General features: G+C 39.8%; 1 protein-coding gene and 1 pseudogene across 2 annotated transcripts; both read right to left on the minus strand.

The window, feature by feature from the left end:
• Nucleotides 1–184: 184 nt before the first annotated feature.
• Nucleotides 185–9,034, minus strand: LOC137724852 (protein DETOXIFICATION 45, chloroplastic-like; annotated as a pseudogene). The gene is made up of 13 exons (XR_015962144.1): nt 8,715–9,034; nt 7,951–8,069; nt 7,710–7,853; nt 7,389–7,570; nt 6,960–7,099; nt 6,422–6,483; nt 2,313–2,337; nt 2,123–2,223; nt 1,679–1,842; nt 1,427–1,498; nt 1,210–1,326; nt 1,056–1,114; nt 185–988 (listed from the first exon to the last, which is right to left on the minus strand). The product of XR_015962144.1 is annotated as a protein DETOXIFICATION 45, chloroplastic-like (transcript).
• A 7,420-nt stretch (nt 9,035–16,454) lies between these two features.
• On the minus strand, nt 16,455–18,893 carry LOC137727001 (putative flavin-containing monooxygenase 1). Its single transcript, XM_068465956.2, has 5 exons — nt 18,427–18,893; nt 18,074–18,311; nt 17,782–17,957; nt 17,182–17,543; nt 16,455–16,963 (listed from the first exon to the last, which is right to left on the minus strand). The coding sequence occupies exons 1-5, from the start codon at nt 18,862–18,864 to the stop codon at nt 16,621–16,623; spliced, it is 1,557 nt and encodes a 518-aa protein (XP_068322057.1). The 5' UTR covers nt 18,865–18,893; the 3' UTR covers nt 16,455–16,620.
• Nucleotides 18,894–18,915: the final 22 nt, after the last annotated feature.

Consider the following 18,915-nt stretch of genomic DNA (forward strand, 5'->3'; position numbering starts at 1 on the left):
GGTGAAGTCAAGGCCAGGAGAGATGTATCCAAGAAGTAGAAGCTACATTGTTTCCAGCAGAACACAATCATGTCCTCATGAAGACTTTAGCCCCTGGGGTCTTCCAACGGAAACATGACTCACCATGTGTTTATTAATAACTTTATCCCCACGAGGATCACATTAAAAGTACGGTAAACTGGAATTTACAAGAATATATACCAAGTAATATTCAGGTCTTTTTTCGTATCCAAAAAATATCAATGAAAATATAAACTGTAATCACATAATACAAATATTGAAACAAACCCGCAATTCGCAGCTGAAACCTCTCTTCGGCTTGTGGCAGATACTCGGCGTATGATGCCATTCAATCGAATTGATTTTGCCAATCTCAATTGGCTAGCTGGAAAAAGAAGTGGATTATGCAGTTTTAGGCACATTCTAAAAGCTGGAAACATGTTCATAGTTCATATCAAATCGTCTCTCTAAATTTTAAATAAGATTTTGAAGGGGAAAAAAGATGCCGCGGTGACAACATTAACTTTAATACAGCTTCATCGGCATATTCCAACTAGTCTGTCCAAAGCCAGAGTGAAAATATTTTGCAGTTTACGAAAAAATAAAACGGAAAAATACAGCATTAGAAGAATTTTGAATGTCCACAGTCCACTAACCTGAGCTGTCTGGATATCATTTTGCCTTTTCTACTAGAAAAATAAGCAAATGGCGTATTCATATTTAAGCAATAGAAGCCTCAGATATATTATCATCAGGGGTTATAAACCAGCCACTTACTTAAAGTTGGATTGGTTATCGAAAAGAGTATATATTCACGACGAATGTTGATAATCAAAATTTGGCATAGCCTGCGACTGCGCGCAAGCCCATGAAGAGAGTCAAACCAACCCAAACTCCATGAAAGCCAAAAATGGAAGGAGCATATAGCTAAAATGCGCAAGATATTGCCCCCACTACCATGTATTAATAATAGAAATTTTGACAACAACAAAAACAGATTACGTGCACTTTGATAAAGTAATAATAAAGACATGACTGAATAACTTCGGCCCTTCTAATGGAGGCCATCGAAAACAAAAGCTAGAGCACTCAACGGCTGACTAGCACTGACAAACTGTGGAAAATTAAACATCATTACCTATGTTCAAGACATCTGTATTTGCATGAATCTAGACTAATATACCGCCAAACATAAATTTGATTACGTACCAATATCCCAGATCTAACAATTGCTAATACTTCAGGATCGTTGGTGAACAACGTAGCTAGAGAACCAAAAGATACTCCCAAAATTACGGACAAGGAAATAACTCTGAACAATCCTATCTGAAAAAAACATTCACGTAAATTTATCGTATTTGAAATCAAGAAACTGCATATGCAGCGTAACAAAACTACACCACAGATAAGTCAATAAAACAAATACCTTTAGCACAGAGTCAGCAACTTCTTTCACAATTTTGTATTCACCTTTTGATAAATAACTTGCAATCAGGGCCTGCAAATAGAGACATTTTAGCTTCATAACTTTGATGCCATATACAAAGACACAATTCTTCAAAAACTCCAAGTCGAGAAGACAAGTATCAGAGAAGTTTAGTGAAACTATACGTAGGCTTCACATGTTGATTCAATAATGGACTAATGGACTACGATGATAAAAAGAGCGAGTCCATACCTGACCAGATGCAGCCATTGCATCAGTTAAAAGGGATACAGCCAACCATACTTGAATACATATCTGATAAGCAGCCATAGCTACTGGACCTTGACGAGCCGCCATTGATGTTCCCAATGTCAAGGTCGTAAGACAAGCAATAGTTAGTCCAAGAAGAAAGCCACCTACAACATCGCAGAGTTGTTACCAAAAGCAATTAGGTGACAAACTTTGAATATGAAGACAAGAGAATTATCGCTGGGGTAATGAAACAAGTTTAACAACCAACACAAAGACAAAAGAAACATTAATATACACTGCCCCGATACATGTGCACTGAATCGGAAGATAAGGTGAATTACTATGATAGTCTAGAAAATCAACGAATCAGAAAGCTGGAAGAAAGCTGTATATATTCAGATAGATGAGAGAGTAAAACGTTCAATAAAAGGAAATAAAACTAACCGGATTTAAGGTATCCACCAAATTGTAGTGATCCAACCTTCGGAGGCAACAGTATAGCTCTCTTATTTAGAAACCAGATCATTAAAAAGGTGACAGTGTATCTGAAAAACAGAAATTCCATAAAGTTCATTTTCTAATTACAGATAAAAAAAGGGTAATATTGACAGAAAGTCTATTGAAAATCACATACTGAGATATAACAGTGGAAATGGCCGTTGGAAAAAAAACTTAAGAGTACACAACTCTAACACAAGCGTTGGAGAGACAATACAAGTAAACAAATTACTTATATTACACAAACAAATATTACAACACTCTCAAAGGACACTCTTAGAAGCAATGACACTCACTTGCTTTCTAGAGACAAACTCTAGAGCACTCACACTCTTACAAGACTATTCTTTCTTCTCACTCTCACTTGCTTGCTTGCTTACAAGCTTGCTTGCTTGCTTACTTGTTGATTTGTTGATACAAATGGTGTGGATGCCTTCTCCTTTTATAGGCATGGATGGAACCTTGGAGAAGCATGGACACACCATGCTAGAGATATCTAGATAATTCCACTAACTTCCTAAGCTAGAATTATCTACACTAATCTTGCATGTTGGTGGAAACCTCACCATTCTTCTAGACTCTTCCACCAACTTAAGAAACAACATTCTAGTCATTTCTACAAAGTACTACTTTAACTTGGATAATCTAGCTAAACAACCTTAGTGAATGTTCTAGAATTCTTTATTCTAGATTTGTGTAGGTCCTTTAATGAGATGGGGTTGATTTCTTTAACACTCCCCCTCAACACCATCTCATTCTTCTCTCCATGCTGAGTTGACGACGAAACTTTTCAAACTTGCCGGTACTCAAACCTTTAGTGAACAAGTCCGCAACTTGTTCATCTGTATTGATTTGTCTCATCTCAATCTCTTCTTGCAAGACCTTTTCTCTAATGAAATGATAATGTACCTCCACATGTTTAGTTCTTGCATGAAAGACCGGATTTTCCGCCAAGCGAATTGCCGATTGGTTATCACAGTACAATGGTACTGGATAATCTACTGGTTGATGTAGATCACTCATCAACTGTACCAGCCATGCATTCTCTTGAGCTGCCATTGCTGCTGCTCTATACTTTGCTTCTGTGGTTGACAAAGACACCGTTGGTTGTCTTTTGCTGCACCACGAAACTACTCCAGAACCAATTCTGAAGACATACCCAGTGGTCGATCTCCTGGTGTCGTGATCTCCTGCAAAATCTGCATCACAATAGCCAACCAACTTACCATCTTCTCCTTTCTTGTACAAGAGACCATAGTCAATTGTACTCTTTACATATCTTAATATTCGTCGAACCGCTTCTAGATGAGGCTTCTTTGGATTTTGCATGTATCGACTCATAACACCAACTGCATAAGAAATGTCAGGTCGAGTCAAAGTCAGATAGATCAGACTACCTACCAATTGTCGATACATTGTTGCATCTTCCAAGTCTCTGCCTTCATAGGCACACATCTTGGCATTAGGTTCCACCGGTGTTGAGATTGGCTTGCATTCAAGCATCCCAAACTTCTGCAACAAGTCTTTTGCATACTTTTGTTGACACAGAAATATGCCTTCTTGTGTGCGATCAACCTCTAATCCAAGAAAGTGCTTGAGTTGTCCAAGCTCTTTCATCTTAAACCGAACTGACAAATTTTCTTTTGTTCGACAAATTTCAACCTCATCATCGCCAGTGATGATTAGGTCATCCACGTACACCAGCACGATAGCTAACTTTCCTCCATTAGCTTTAACAAATAAGCTGCAATCTGCATGCGCCACTGAGTAACCACTTTGCGTTAGAAATTCTGCAATTTTACCATACCACGCCCTTGGTGCTTGTTTTAGACCGTAGAGTGTTTTCCTCAACTTGCACACGTACTCGGGATGAACTTTACTTTCAAAGCCCATTGGTTGCATCATGTAGATCTCCCGATCTAACTCTCTATGCAAGAAAGCATTATTCACATCCATCTGGTATAGATTCCAATTTTTGTTAGCTGCAAGTGCAAGTAGGACTCGTACGGTTGTAAGCTTTGCTACTGGACTAAACGTTTCATCATAGTCTAGTCCATATTGCTGAGAGAAGCCTCGAGCCACCAACCAAGCCTTGTACCTTTCAACTGAACCATCAGGACGACGCTTTATCTTGTACACCCATTTGCAGGATATGGGTTTCACATCCTTTGGCTTTGGCACCAAATCCCAAGTCTGATTCTGCTTAAGCGCAGTGATTTCTTCTTCCATAGCTCTTATCCATTCAGAACTCTATGATGCTTCTTCAAACACCTCAGGTTCTTTTGGTGCTCCATCAGTTATGGCAGCATTAGCATATTTAGGATTTGGCTTTCGTACTCTTGTTGACCTTCTTAGTTGTGATTGTGGAGTTGATACTTCTACTCTACTAGGTCTAACTTCTTGTAGTTGTTGGTACACACTTGTTTGCCAATGACTCTTAGGTACTTCTTGCTCGACATCGTCTCCAGCAAGCAAATCTTCAGGCTCATCTGGACTTGATTGGATTTGGGCAGCTTGGTCTCCCAGTTTCCCTTGCAACGTATCTTCAAACTCTTTTGGGTCAGGTGACGCCTCATTTTCTGAGCACCAACAAGATGATGCTTCTGCGTCCCATTCTTCCTCCACAGCTAGAGACGCAACGACATCACAATCATCTTCACTTTTCTTCTCTGAGTTGGCGACGTTACTTTCTGCAGGCCTTTTGAACCAGCAATCCTTCGCCATGTGGCCATTCTTTCCACAATTGTAACACTTGCCCTCAAATCTTTTATTATTCTGGGACTGACCACGGTTGCCGTGATACTTCGGAGCTCCCCCTGGCCGAGAACTCCCTCCTCCTTGATGACCTTTTTCCTTGTCACCATTTCTTTTAGATCCACCACTAGCACGCTGCTTAAAGCTGCCTTTACTTTTGGTGTAGAGCGTTTCCTCCTCACCTTTTAACGAGACCCCTCCCATTTGCTTTGCCAAAGCTTCTTGATCGGCAAGCAAATTCTCGAACTCAACAAGTGATGGTTGGGTCGGCCATCCTTGTACAGCGGCAACGAAGCCTCGATATTCGGGTCTCAATCCATGGATAATTATTCTTTTTATCCTGGATTCTACAATGGCAGCACTAGGATCTAATTCAGAAATTTCACGGCAAATAGACTTTACCTTGTGGAAATACTGCGCAATCGTCATGTCCCTTTGGGCCACTGATAACAACTCATTCTCGAGAAGCTGCAGTCTTGTATCGTTCTTCTTTGAAAATAGTGTGGCGAAGGTGTCCCATGCTTCTTTTGGTGTCTTGGCCTCCCGTATGTGCTCTAACATGTCATCTTCAACTGTAGTTTTTAAGGCAAACATGGCCTTACCTGACTTGATCTTCCACTTCCTCAAAGCGCCGCTGGTGTCTTCTTCTGGCTGCATAACTTCATTACCACCGACGACATCCCAAAGATCTTGGCCTTGTAGGTAAGACTCCATACACGTCGCCCACGTTTTGTAATTTTTGTTGTTCAACTTCTTGATTGCTCCAACAACTTGAAGATCTCCCATCGTGTCGGCAGAGCTTCGATAAGCTGAACAAGATTAACCAATAATCTTGCGAAGTACTAAACTTCTCACGATTCTCGGAAGCTTCAATAGAGACGGTCCCTGATCGTACCGCTCTGATACCAATTGTTGGAAAAAAAACTTAGAGTACACAACTCTAACACAAGTGTTGGAGAGACAATACAAGTAAACAAATTACTTGTATTACACAATCAAATATTACAACACTCTCAAAGGACACTCTTAGAAGCAATGACACTCACTTACTTTCTGGAGACAAACTCTAGAGCACTCACACTCTTACAAGACTATTCTTTCTTCTCACTCTCACTTGCTTGCTTGCTTACAAGCTTGCTTGGTTGGTTACTTGTTGATTTGTTGATACAAATGGTGTGGATGCCTTCTCCTTTTATAGGTATGGATGGAACCTTGGAGAAGCATGGACACACCATGCTAGAGATATCTAGATAATTCCACTAACTTCCTAAGCTAGAATTATCTACACTAATCTTGCATGTTGGTGGAAACCTCACCATTCTTCTGGACTCTTCCACCAACTTAAGAAACAACATTCTAGTCATTTCTACAAAGTACTACTTTAATTTGGATAATCTAGCTAACCAACCTTAGTGAATGTTCTAGAATTCTTTATTCTAGATTTGTGTACGTCCTTTAATGAGATGGGGTTGATTTCTTTAACAATGGCTGCACCAGTTGCACCCAAACGAAAATAATAAATAAGGAGGGGCAACAAAAACACAGCTACACAGCTAACGAATTACCAGTACCTGCACGAATAACAATACATCAATTAACTCTAAGGACCACTCAAGCTTGACTAGAAACAAATGGAATCAACAAGTTGGAGACATGACTATAAATACACTGTGCAAGAATAATAGACCAATATTATGTGTGTGTTATATGGGTGCTCTGTGTGTGTGTGTGTGTGTGTGTGTGTGTGTGTGTGTGTGTGTGTGTACACCTTATAGAAAACTAGACTTTCCATCCCAAAATTATTTCATATTCAATCAAAAGATGCTAAAGGCTATTTGGACATGTATCACAAATATATAGCGTTGTAGTGGATAAAAAAGTGTTACACCACTTCCCCAGTGCTCTCCCCTCAGCAAGCTGCTGACAACAATAGATTAACCAGGCATTTCAGCAGTCACACAAGACAAATTCATACTGCTGTCTAGAAAGGGATGTCACTTGAACGTTTAAAATATATATAACCAAAAACTTGCCTAGACATAGTACTGGAGTTTTTGTATCCTTAAATCCACGGAAAACTCCTTGAAGAGCCAAAGATGCTACAACTGCGGGGGCACCAAATGCTCTTAGTTGAAGAAATCGTTGTGCTTGAATGCGCATAGGTGAGTCCTGTGATATTCGGGGGGAAAAAAGATCTTCCTTAAATTAAACAGTCAAATATGAGAGGGGAAACCAGAAAACGTATAAGCTCCCCCCCATAACCAAAAATAAAAAAAAAAAATCAAATTAAGTAACCGCACATGCACAAGACCTAGAAACTTGTATAGTAATTGTTCACATATATATAATTTCATTTATGTATACAAAAAAAGAAAGTTTGTATAATTATGTAAAAAGAAATAAGACAAGCAAGACAAACAAATCAGTATGAGAAGTAATTTTAGATCAGGTAACCTACTGATGATACGCCCATCATATTTAGAAACAACCCAGATCCCAAAGACAGGGCCACGGCCTCAAAGATTCCAATCCCAACTGCTAACAATAAAGCTGTAGACACTGAAGATAGCTGCTTTCTCTCAACGACTCCATCAACAGGTTTGGGTTTACCATTAGTATTGCCGTCTAGATAACCATTTTCTGCAAGAAAATCAGCCAAAATCAGATTCCCAAAAAAAAAAGGTTTTAAGTAATCTCTGCTCTAATTTAGACATAAAGACAGACCAAATATGTGTACAACAAAGATGACCAGGGGAGTAAAACAAAAGTTGAACTTCACCTGAAGTAGAACCTTTACTTTCACTCTTAGCAACGTCTTCAGCAACAAAAGATGTAGCAACACTGAGGAGAGGGATATTAAATATCTTTGAGATATAATTAAAGATGTTCATTGAGATACCAGCTGAAGCCAATTCCACGGAACCTATGAAAAAACAAAAGCAAAATAAATAAAGAGCTCCAAATTCAAATCAATCATACAGTTATCAGTCATTGAACACGTTTAAAGGAGTGAAGCAAACCCAAATTGCCAATGTATGCAGTCTCCATTAGTTTTGCTAATGGATCAATGGCCTGACCCAGAATTGCAGGTAAATAAAGCATCAATAGCTCGCGTTTGACATCTGGAGAATATGTTTCACTGATAGAAATGTTATTCAACTCATTAACCCAAAACAAACAAAAAACAATGCTTAACGTAGGTAGCGAAGTTCATACTCCCCATCAACTGAAAACTAAGAATTTCAGAGACTCGCTGAAATAGACAATTCCCGAAAGCTATTGACAGTAATATTTCTCATATAAGCTTCAATATCAAAATTAAGTGAATAAAATCAAAATTAGCTTGCTTGCACTTATAAACCAAACCACATACGAAGGGAGGGACTAGAAGATTAAGGGATTGGGAGGCTTCCATCAAAAGTAGAAAAATTTATCTAAAGCTATCATGCTCAGTCACCAGCCACCCTACAAACTCATAATTTTTTTTTTCAAACGATAAGTTTCTAACAAATTTGAAAGGAAACATATGAATCTCGTTGCAAGTAAAAGGCGCAGTTCAACATAGACAGATCAATACCAAGCATTTTAGAGAAAAGCAATATGCAACTCCATTAACGCGCCTATTTTATGTTCAATTTTAAGAAGAATTATATAAGACTACAAAAGTAAGAGCGTCAATAAAAGCAGCATTTCAAGAAACTAAAGCAATAAAAGCAGCATTTCAAGAAACTAAAGCAACCAAAAATTTAAACATAACAAGGTAATGTAGGCTATAAGGTCTTACAGGTCACCACTCCCTACACCTATGAGAGCTTCCTCTTCCTCCAAACCCAAATTTCCTTCCACCTCAGAGGATCCCACACCCAAATCCGAACTCAATTGATTAGCCACCACCGGGAAACAGGGTCTTCTGCGGCGTGTCACTAGCGGCGTTCACAGTGCTCTTCGTGTAGCATACAGATTGCATCCCCCCACAGCATTGGCATTGCTCAAATCCTTCCTACCACTTCTTGCTACAATATTACAATCTCCCCTTCTGTGCAATGAATTAAACAACCTGGACTTTCGAGTTATCGGGTTGCGGTCCCTGGCTCCGGCGGTTAATCGTTAGAAAGGGCGCCACTTCTGACCTGGGCGGTTAATCCTCAATTAGATTGAGGAGATCACTCTACGAATTGAAACAATCCGGATGGATGTGGTATAACCGTCTAAATAAATATTTGACAAGTCAGGGTTATGTGAACAACGACCTATGCCCATGCGTGTTTATTAAGAGGTCACAATTCTAGATTTGCAATCGCTGCAGTTTATGATGACAAGATGGAAATAGCCGCGCACTTGAAATCGGAATTTAAGATGAAAGATTTTGGGAAAACTCGATATTGCCTCGGCCTAGAGATCGAGCATTGTTTGGATGGAATCCTAGTACATCAATCAAACTACACCCAAAAAGTGTTTCGACATTTTAATGAGGATAAAATAAAGCCTTCGAGTACTCCTATGGTCGTTCAGACTCTAAATGCTAAACGAGATCCCTTCCGTCCAAATGAGGATGAGGAAGAGGTTTTGGAGCATAAAGTTCCATACCATAGTGCAGTTGGTGCTTTATTGTACTTGGCTCAATGCACCAGACCCGACATCTCCTTCGCTGTTAATCTTTTGGCTAGATACAGCAACGCCCCTACACGCAAACACTGGAATGGTGTTAAAGACATTTTCCGCTACCTCAAGGGTACGACGAATTTGGGCTTGTTCTACATTCACGAATCCTTGAGAAGAGCCGCAGCCCCCTCGGTCCTCGGGTTGATTCACGACTCACTGGTGACGCAGATGCTAGCTATATGTCTGACCCACATAAGGCACGTTCTCAAACAGGTTATGTCTTTACCGTTGGAGAGATAGCTATATTTTGGAGGTCCACCAAGCAAACTCTAGTTGCGACTTTTTTCCAGTCCTTGACCTTCCTACGACGATCTTTTGAAGACAATGCAGCATGTATCGAGCAGTTAAAGAATGGATACATCAAGGGAGACAACACCAAGCACATTGCACTGAAGTTCTTTTATTCTCACTAGCAACAATAGAATCAGAACATTGAAGTCAAGCAAATCCGTTCCCAGGACAACATGGCCGATCTCTTCACGAAGTCATTGCCCAAGTCTACTTTTCAAAAGCTCGTCCAAGGAATCGGTATGCGTAAATTATCTTAGTTGAATTGCTTGTAGGTCCTTGGAAGTTATGTCTAACTTAGGGGAAGTATCCTGAAGCATACTCACTTGATCTTAATGTACTATTTTTCCTACAATTAGGAACATTTTTCCTACTGGGTTTTTGCTACCTCACGAGATTTTGATAAGGCACCCATCCTGGGATGATCATACTTTGTTGAGTTCACTATTTTCATCCTGTTTGACGTTTGTTTTAGACATTATGCATACTTCTCACTTTTCTCCTTAGTATATGGATTTTCCCCATGCCTTGGGTTTTACCATAGCGAGGTTTTGTGAGTTTTACTACCAATGCATACTTACTTTCTTATATCTGAGGCTCGCATTCACCCGTTGTACCAACGACTTCATCAATTATTCTACCTAATATGTTGAAGATCTGATGCGATGTTTTGTTTGAGTACTTACACACCCAAGAGGGGGTGTTGCAGTCCTATCGGATTAGGAATGTAACTGTGTAAATCCTAGTGTATCTAGGAGTACCTTGTTTTTTCCTTTAGTAATTTAATTCCTATTAGAGATGTAATCCTATTAGGGTAAGGATTATACATATCCTACTACTATAAATAAAGGCATAAGGGGGTGATACAACACACACCTTAGAATTAAATCTCTCTCTTCTCTCTGTTGCCACTGGCCCCTCTCCCTCTCTATCCTTTATACAGTTCGGTCAAATAGGCCTACAACACACACTTAATTTTTATACACCTTTTTCTTTATACATCCTCACTTGAATTTTTAACTTTCTTCCGACATCCAACTAAAATTTAAAATGTTCCTAAATAAATCCTAAACTAAAATTATTTATGTAGAATAAAAAGTTAAAATAAAATATAAATCAAATAAAAAGGGGCAGCACAGTTCCAGTGCATTTCGCAGAACGAGTAGATTATTTCAATGCATGTTGTTTTATGTAGAAATTGAAATAGGCATGAGTAGGTGGTAAGTAATAGGGCAAATGACAAGTCATCCACTGTAGTTACTGTTAAGTAGTATGATAAAGCTAAATGTAATCAGTTATGTTAGTTACTGTAATTAGTTAAGATAGTTGAGGGTATTCTTGTAATTAGACTAAGGCAGCTAAAGCTATATATATTCACATCTGTGTAACTGATTATTCATTAAATATAATCAGAAAACTTACAGAGGAAGTTTTCTGTTTCTATATGGTATCACGCCATTCTGCTTCCCAGCACTGATCTTCTCTTCCGCTCGACAAATCGATCGTTTCTTGATCGTTTCTCTCTGATTCTTTGCCTTTTTGTCTTCGATCTCTCTTGAATCTTGATCTCTTCAAGATATGGCTGCTCAATTTGACTCACCACCCACTGGATCGTCTTCTCCGATCATCTCTCCTTCTATCCAAAACCCTAATTCTTCCTCTAATCCCAGTCATTTGAACTCGTATACCTCTCTTACGATTCACAATATTGGCAGTATGGTGCCGATCAAGCTGAAACGATCTAATTATCTGCCATGGCGAGCACTGTTTGCTCCCATTTTCCGCCGCTACAAACTTCTTGGTATCATTGATGGCACTGAGATCTGTCCTTCGCCCTTCCTGCCAGTTCGCTCGATGAACCCTGCCTTTGAGGATTGGTATGAAAAGGATCAAAATCTTTTGATTTGGCTTAATTCTACCCTCTCCGAAGAAATCATTCCGTTCACAGTTGGTGTTTCTTCTTCTCGTGAGCTCTGGGTAAAGCTTGAACAGCGCTTTGGTGGTGTTTCGGAGGCTCATATTCACCAATTGCGATCGCGGCTCCAGTCAATTCAGAAAGGCTCTCAATCCATCTCTGATTATCTGCAACAAATCAAGGAAATTGCTGATTCCTTGCAAGCTGCTGGTGCCTCAGTGTCCGATCGTGACCTAATTGCTGCTACACTTCATGGATTGCCTGATGACTTCGAATCCTTTATTGATTCCATTATGTTGCGGTTATCTTCTACCTCCCTTGATGAGCTCCATGGTCTCTTACTCACCAAAGAGTTATCTATGGCTCGTCGCCGGCCTATTATTTCTTCTTCTGCTCCTGAGCCTTTTCAAGTTTTTTCTGTCCACTCTCAACCTCCCCTGCTTCCTACTTCATCTGCTTTTGCTGCTCAACATCAACCTCTTCACTCTGCTTCTAGGTTTAACTCAAACCGTGGTAAGCCATCTCGAGGTCACTTCTCTTCTAATCGCAACAGTCGCAATTTTCACAATTCTCGTGGTACTTTTTCTACAAATCGTGGCAATCGCAATTATCAAGGATCTCGCCAATTTCAAGGTTCTTCCACCTTCAAAGTTCCGTGTCAGATCTGTGGTTTCACCAGTCATGAGGCACTTGACTGTTTTGATCGTATGAATCCGGACATCTGTGGTCGAATCCTTCCAGCCAAACTTGCTGCTATGTGTGCGCACAATTCAGTCAAACCATCTCAGTCTTGGTTAATTGACTCTGGTGCCACTTCCCACATCACCAATGATGTAGCCAATATTTCTTCTCCTACTCCCTACACTGGAGAGGACAAAGTCTACATTGGCGATGGTAAAGGATTGTCTATTCATCATATTGGTTCATCATCTCTGCACACTCCCCATAATTCCTTTCAACTGAGCAATGTTTTGCATGTTCCTTTTATGAAACACAATCTCCTATCTGCATATCAGTTTCTTAAGGATAATAACTGTTCATTGACTCTTGACCCTTATGGATCCACTGTCAAGGATCGCATTTCGGGGAAGATGCTTTTGCACGGCCCTGTTAGGGATGGTTTCTATCCTCTCCAAGGTTCCACAAGTCTTCATCCATCTCCCTCAGCTCTTCTCAGCATCAAAGCACCTGTCACACTATGGCACAAGCGCCTTGGCCATCCTTCCTCCTCCATTTTCCGAAGGGTTATATCTACTAATAATCTTGCACTACAAGGCAAGAAGAGTGTTGATTTTTTCTGCTCAGACTGTGCACTTGCCAAGAACCACAAGCTTCCTTTTGGAGTGGCTTCTTCATCAACAACTCAAAGTCTCCAACTTCTGCATTGTGATCTATGGGGCCCTGCCTCTGTTACATCTAATAGTGGTTTCAAGTATTACCTACTTCTTGTTGATGACTTTAGCAAATATAGTTGGTTTTTTCCATTGAAGTCCAAATCTGATGTATTTTCTACATTTGTTACTTTCAAAAGCTATGTAGAAAATTTCAGTGGCAATAAAATCAAGATTCTGCGCTCAGATTCAGGGGGTGAATTCACCAGTCACTCTCTTGCTTCTTTTCTTCGAACACATGGCATCTTACATCAATTTAGTTGTCCACATACTCCTGAACAAAATGGTTGTGCAGAGAGGAAGCATCGCCATCTTGTTGAGACAGCTCGAACATTACTTGTTGCCTCTCATGTTCCTCAAGTGTTTTGGGTTGAAGCCTTCTCCACTTCCATCTATCTTATTAATAGGCTTCCTATTTCTGGTCTTACACAGTCTCCTTGGGAACTTCTCTTCAAGCAACATCCAGATTACTCTAAACTGAAAGTTTTTGGCTGTCAATGTTATCCCTGGCTTAAGCCTTACGTTCCTAGCAAACTGGATGCTAAAAGCAAAAGTTGTGTGTTTTTGGGGTATAGTCTACAACATAAAGGCTATAGGTGTCTTGATCCCGTGACCAACAGGATCTACATCTCTCGACATGTTGTGTTTGATGAACACTCTTATCCATTCCAGTCCCTGCTGAGTAACAGTTCAACTTCAGAGACTTCCTCTTCAGCCTATTCTCCATCCTTGGATCTTCACTTCCGCAACTATGTCTCAAGTTCTCCTACACCTAGTACCTCTTCAGAATCATCATGTCCATCTACCCCTCCACCTCTACCTCCACCTCCACCTCAGCTCTCACTTTCACCTGCAGTTCCTTCATGCACTCAGTCAGTGGATCATTCTTCTAGTTCTTCCAGTTCTGTCTCTCTCAGTAATTCCTCTTTTGTGCCTCTTCAGCCAAGTCATCCACCAATTTCTAAGAATACACATCCTATGATTACAAGATCTAAGGCTGGAATAAACAAGTCTCGAGCTTATTCAGCCACCAAACATCCACTCCCTATTGATCTTGACCTTGTTCCTAGTACCTATCTGCAAGCATCAAAACATGCTCACTGGAGAGCTGTCATGCAAGCTGAATATAATGCTTTAATCTCCACATGAACCTGGTCTCTTGTTCCTCCTCATCCTTCTCAAAATGTAGTTGGTTGTAAATGGGTTTTCCGGGTTAAGAAAAATCCTGATGGCACTCTTGACAAACACAAAGCCCGCTTGGTGGCAAAAGGATTTCATCAGCAAGAAGGGGTTGATTTTCAAGAAACCTTCAGTCCTGTTGCAAAACCAGTTACCATTCGAATTCTTCTTGCACTTGCTGTCCAATTTAATTGGTTCTTGAATCAGTTAGACATTAGCAATGCCTTTCTTCATGGTGACTTAAAGGAGGATGTTTACATGCAACAGCCTCCAGGTTTTATTGATTCCAATTCTTCCCATTTTGTTTGCAAGCTGAAGAAATCCTTATATGGTCTTAAACAAGCTCCTCGAGCTTGGTTTGATAAGTTGTTTCATGCCCTTCATACCCTTGGGTTTCACCAATCCCAATCTGATGTTTCCTTGTTTGTCCTTCCTGGTCCTCAGCAAGTCATTGTTCTTGTTTATGTGGATGATATCCTAGTCACTGGCCCTGATTCTCAACTCTGTCAACATTTTATCCAGCAACTTAGTAATCTGTTTCCAGTGAAAGATCTTGGCCCTTTACACTATTTCTTGGGATTGGAAGTTCACAGGTCTTCCAATGGCCTCTTTCTTCATCAGACTAAGTACTTACTTGATCTCCTCAAGAAAACAAATATGGAAGGTGCCAAACCTTGTTGCACTCCTCTCGGGTCTCAGAAGCTGGACCACAGTGGGCCTCTCTTATCCAATCCCACTGAATATCATTCTATAGTTGGTGGACTACAATATCTCACTTAGACTCGCCCGGATCTTGCATTTGCTGTTAATCAAATATGTCAGTTTATGCATGCTCCACGAGAACAACACCTTCAAGCAGCAAAAAGGGTTCTCAGATTTCTTAAAGGTTCTCTGTCTCATGGGTTATGGTTTACTAAAGGTACCCTCGCCCTTTCAGCTTACTCTGATGCTGATTGGGCTGGCTGCACTTTTGACAGGCGGTCTACCAGTGGATATTGTGTTTTTCTTGGCTCTAATCTCATCAGCTGGAGTGCAAAGAAACAAAGCACTGTTGCTCGTTCCTCTACAGAAGCTGAATATCGTTCTTTAGCTCATACTGTTGCAGAACTCACTTGGGTTTGCAAAATTCTCAAAGATCTTCATTTCCCTCTTTCTACTCTACCTACCCTATGGTGTGATAATATTTCTGCAATCTCTTTAGCCTCTAATCCTATTTTTCATGCTCGAACCAAGCATGTTGAGATTGACTATCACTATATCCGAGAGTTGGTTCTTGCAAATCTCATCAAAGTTCAATATGTTTGTAGTGAAGACCAATTGGCTGATCTTCACACCAAATCTTTGTCCAAGAACAGGTTCTCTTTTCTCTGTTCCAAGCTTCCAATTGGAATCCTCACTGATTCCTCTTTTAGCTTGAGGGGGTGTAATAGGGCAAATGACAAGTCATCCACTGTAGTTACTGTTAAGTAGTATGATAAAGCTAAATGTAATCAGTTATGTTAGTTACTGTAATTAGTTAAGATAGTTGAGGGTATTCTTGTAATTAGACTAAGGCAGCTAAAGCTATATATATTCACATCTGTGTAACTGATTATTCATTAAATACAATCAGAAAACTTACGGAGGAAGTTTTCTGTTTCTATAGTAAGGAGTCAAATAATACTTGTACTGCTATAAAATAGTTACAACAGTTGTAACAAACTGCTTGCGTTAGTTAGGAACTTGTCTGTAATTAGCTAGGTTAACTAAGGGTAGAAAGGTCATCAGATTTGTATCTCTATATATACCATAACGTACACTGAAATTATTTATGAATTGAAATCAAGATATTTTCTTGCAATTGCAGTTTTCTCATAAGCTAAGCTTTCTGTATGGTATCACTCGCCAACCGCCTTACGGCTTGTTGACATCTCAATTCTTTTCCGCTTTTCTGTTCATCGAATTCTTGCTGGAATTCATCTCTGAATTCCAAATTTCTCATTGATGTATTTCTTCATCTTAAATTCTCATATTCATTTATGACAAAAATAATCGTGACAGATTTTACCACAAAATTCTAAAAACATGAATAATAAATATACGCAAAACAGAAAAAAGTGATTATCATTTCTCAAGAAAATATATTAAAAATTATTCTTCTCGAATATTATTACATAGTAGCGCACAACTGGTGTAAGCTTTTAAGTTACACATATTTGAAAGGAAAGGAAAGAAAATGTTGATTTATTTTTTAAGTCAACGCACTATTGAACATTTTAAGATGGAGCATAATCCAATGGTCCATAAGGCTCAAATAATTCAGCAAATAGTCCCTTCTTTCTTTTAGGGTTCCATCCCATGTCCTTGCACAACTGGTCGTTGTACCATATATGAAGGGTACCGTTGCATGATCTCCGATAGTATTTGCCCGCGTATCGCTTTGCGAATCCGTCCCATTCGTTCACATCTTTCTCCATCTCTTTTATGCTTGGTAACGTAAATGTGCCTCCAAGAAGCTCAGCTACCCACCTGCATCTCATCTCGGAGGTGTACAAGTTCGAAAGACTCTCGGAAAATCCAATTACGGCTAGTTGTGGAATTCGTCCATGTATGCATTCCCTGATTGAAATAGAAGCATAATGAGGCATCAGATTTAAATGTTACAGTAGTTAATAAAACGACCAAATAAATCTACATGTGCACGCCGCATTTACTGATCACTTGTCTCACAAAGTTAAGACCTAGCTAGATAAAGATGGAACTCGGACTAGAGTTATGTGAGAGATGTGATCAGCAATAGCATAAACTTGCCGCAATGTGCTTTCAGAGGAGCTAACCTGTAGAGGGGTAATATGGCCTCCGTCGAACCAGCTATATAGTCCTGAAAGGTAGGAGACACAAACATGTCTTTCAGCTTTTTATCACCTCTAAACCCAGTAGCGAGTATCACCAAATCTGTCTTCACATGGGATACTTCCCCTTCAACCAAAACGCCTTCCTGGCAAAAGCTGAAGCTGCTGGGGGATTTTTTCAGTATGATGCTTCCCTCTTGGACTCGATCGTAGAACTTTTCCGGTATTGTTGAGATCAGACAAGAACTGATTTCTTGAAGAAATCTATGCTTAGGTACCATTCCGTACTTGGCCAACCCAAGCTTCTTAGTTACGTAGCTTTCAACAAATTTTGAAAATCCCCATCTCTGTTATAATTCACAAAACATATTCTTAATGAAATCCTCTTTTTACAAATTGATTAATACTAAGTTCAGAAAAGATAAGTTGATGACTCTTTACCGCCGTGGTGGAAAGTAAGCAATTCATGCACCACGGTGAGGGTTTGAACCTCACTGATTCCCCTTCCCTAACAACTAATTATTTAACCTAAAACATTATTGCTTATAAAACAATTTCATAAAAAATAAATATAAAAATTTTTACCAGAGGTGAAAGAATTGTTGCAAGGAGACCAAGTAGGATGCCTTCACCAGGCTTATGAATCAACAGCTCCGAGAAGCGATTAAGGTATAGGTATGTCAGGGGCACACCCCATGGAAGATAGTCAGGAAGAGTCCAATGCTCTGTCTTGTAAATTACTGTGCATGGATGTTCAATCCCTGCAAACAAACTAATTAATCAAGAAGAATAGGTAATACAAACTATGAACAAAATGATCACTATATTCCGGGCACATGCCATGTGACAATCAATTAATTTTCACGAAACTAGCTACCATTTCTGTTCGAACACTCCATTGCAATGTCCAGTGCAGATTTCTGAAATCCAACAACTGTTACACGCTTTCCTTTCACGAAGTTACGCGCTCTTTCGTAATCCATTGCGGAGTAATCCTTTGAGTGTATAACCTCCCCATGAAATGCTTCTGGGCCCTTGTTGAAAGGGAATTCAGGAATGTTTGGAACACCACTAAACCGTCCGATGCAGAGGATCACAAAGTCCACAAGGTAAACCTGCTTATGCATAATCAGATCAGTATGACTTAAAAATTGCCAGTATGAAAGCATAACATAATTAAACTCGAAAGGATGTATACATATATCTATGCATGTAAAAATAAGAAGGCACCTCCGTTGAACGGCTATGTTTGTCTTCTACTGCAACTTTCCATTTCCCTTTGGAGCTGAAAGGCTCTCCAGTTCCACCCCAGTGACTCCAAGCTTGCATCTCATCCTCAGATGCACCTTCATACTCAATGCCACACACTTCGGTGTCGAATTTGATGTGCTTAAGCAAGTCAAAATGTTGAGCATATGATTGGATGTAATCCAAAACTTCATGCTGGCTAGGAAAGTCCTCTTCCACTGAAGACGGCCATGGAAAATCTGAGAATTGGTAAAGCGGTTTAGGAGTTTGGAGCTTGGTAGACTCAACAGTTTTGGTCCACACTCCTCCAATGCTGCTCGTAGATTCAAACACAATAGGCTGAAATCCCTTTGAAAGTGTGTACTTGCAGGCAAGGAGGCCACTAATCCCAGCTCCTACAACGGCCACCTGCTTTCCCATTTCTGAAAGTGTTGGATATCAGTCACTGTATGCTTGATTTTATACCGTATT

Source organism: Pyrus communis, chromosome 5 (assembly GCF_041283825.1).
Source record: "Pyrus communis isolate YQ-2024b chromosome 5, ASM4128382v1, whole genome shotgun sequence".
Taxonomy (NCBI): domain Eukaryota; kingdom Viridiplantae; phylum Streptophyta; class Magnoliopsida; order Rosales; family Rosaceae; genus Pyrus; species Pyrus communis.

Bases quoted from the DNA above. Each gene is read 5' to 3' on its own strand.
- LOC137727001 (XM_068465956.2), bottom strand. From the start codon at position 18,864: ATGGGAAAGCAGGTGGCCGTTGTAGGAGCTGGGATTAGTGGCCTCCTT. The intron at 18,312-18,426 runs GTGCCTTCTTAT...ATGCATAAGCAG, and splicing joins AACATAGCCGTTCAACGGAG to GTTTACCTTGTGGACTTTGT. The intron at 16,964-17,181 runs GTTAGCTCCTCT...TATTTCAATCAG, and splicing joins GCCATATTACCCCTCTACAG to GGAATGCATACATGGACGAA.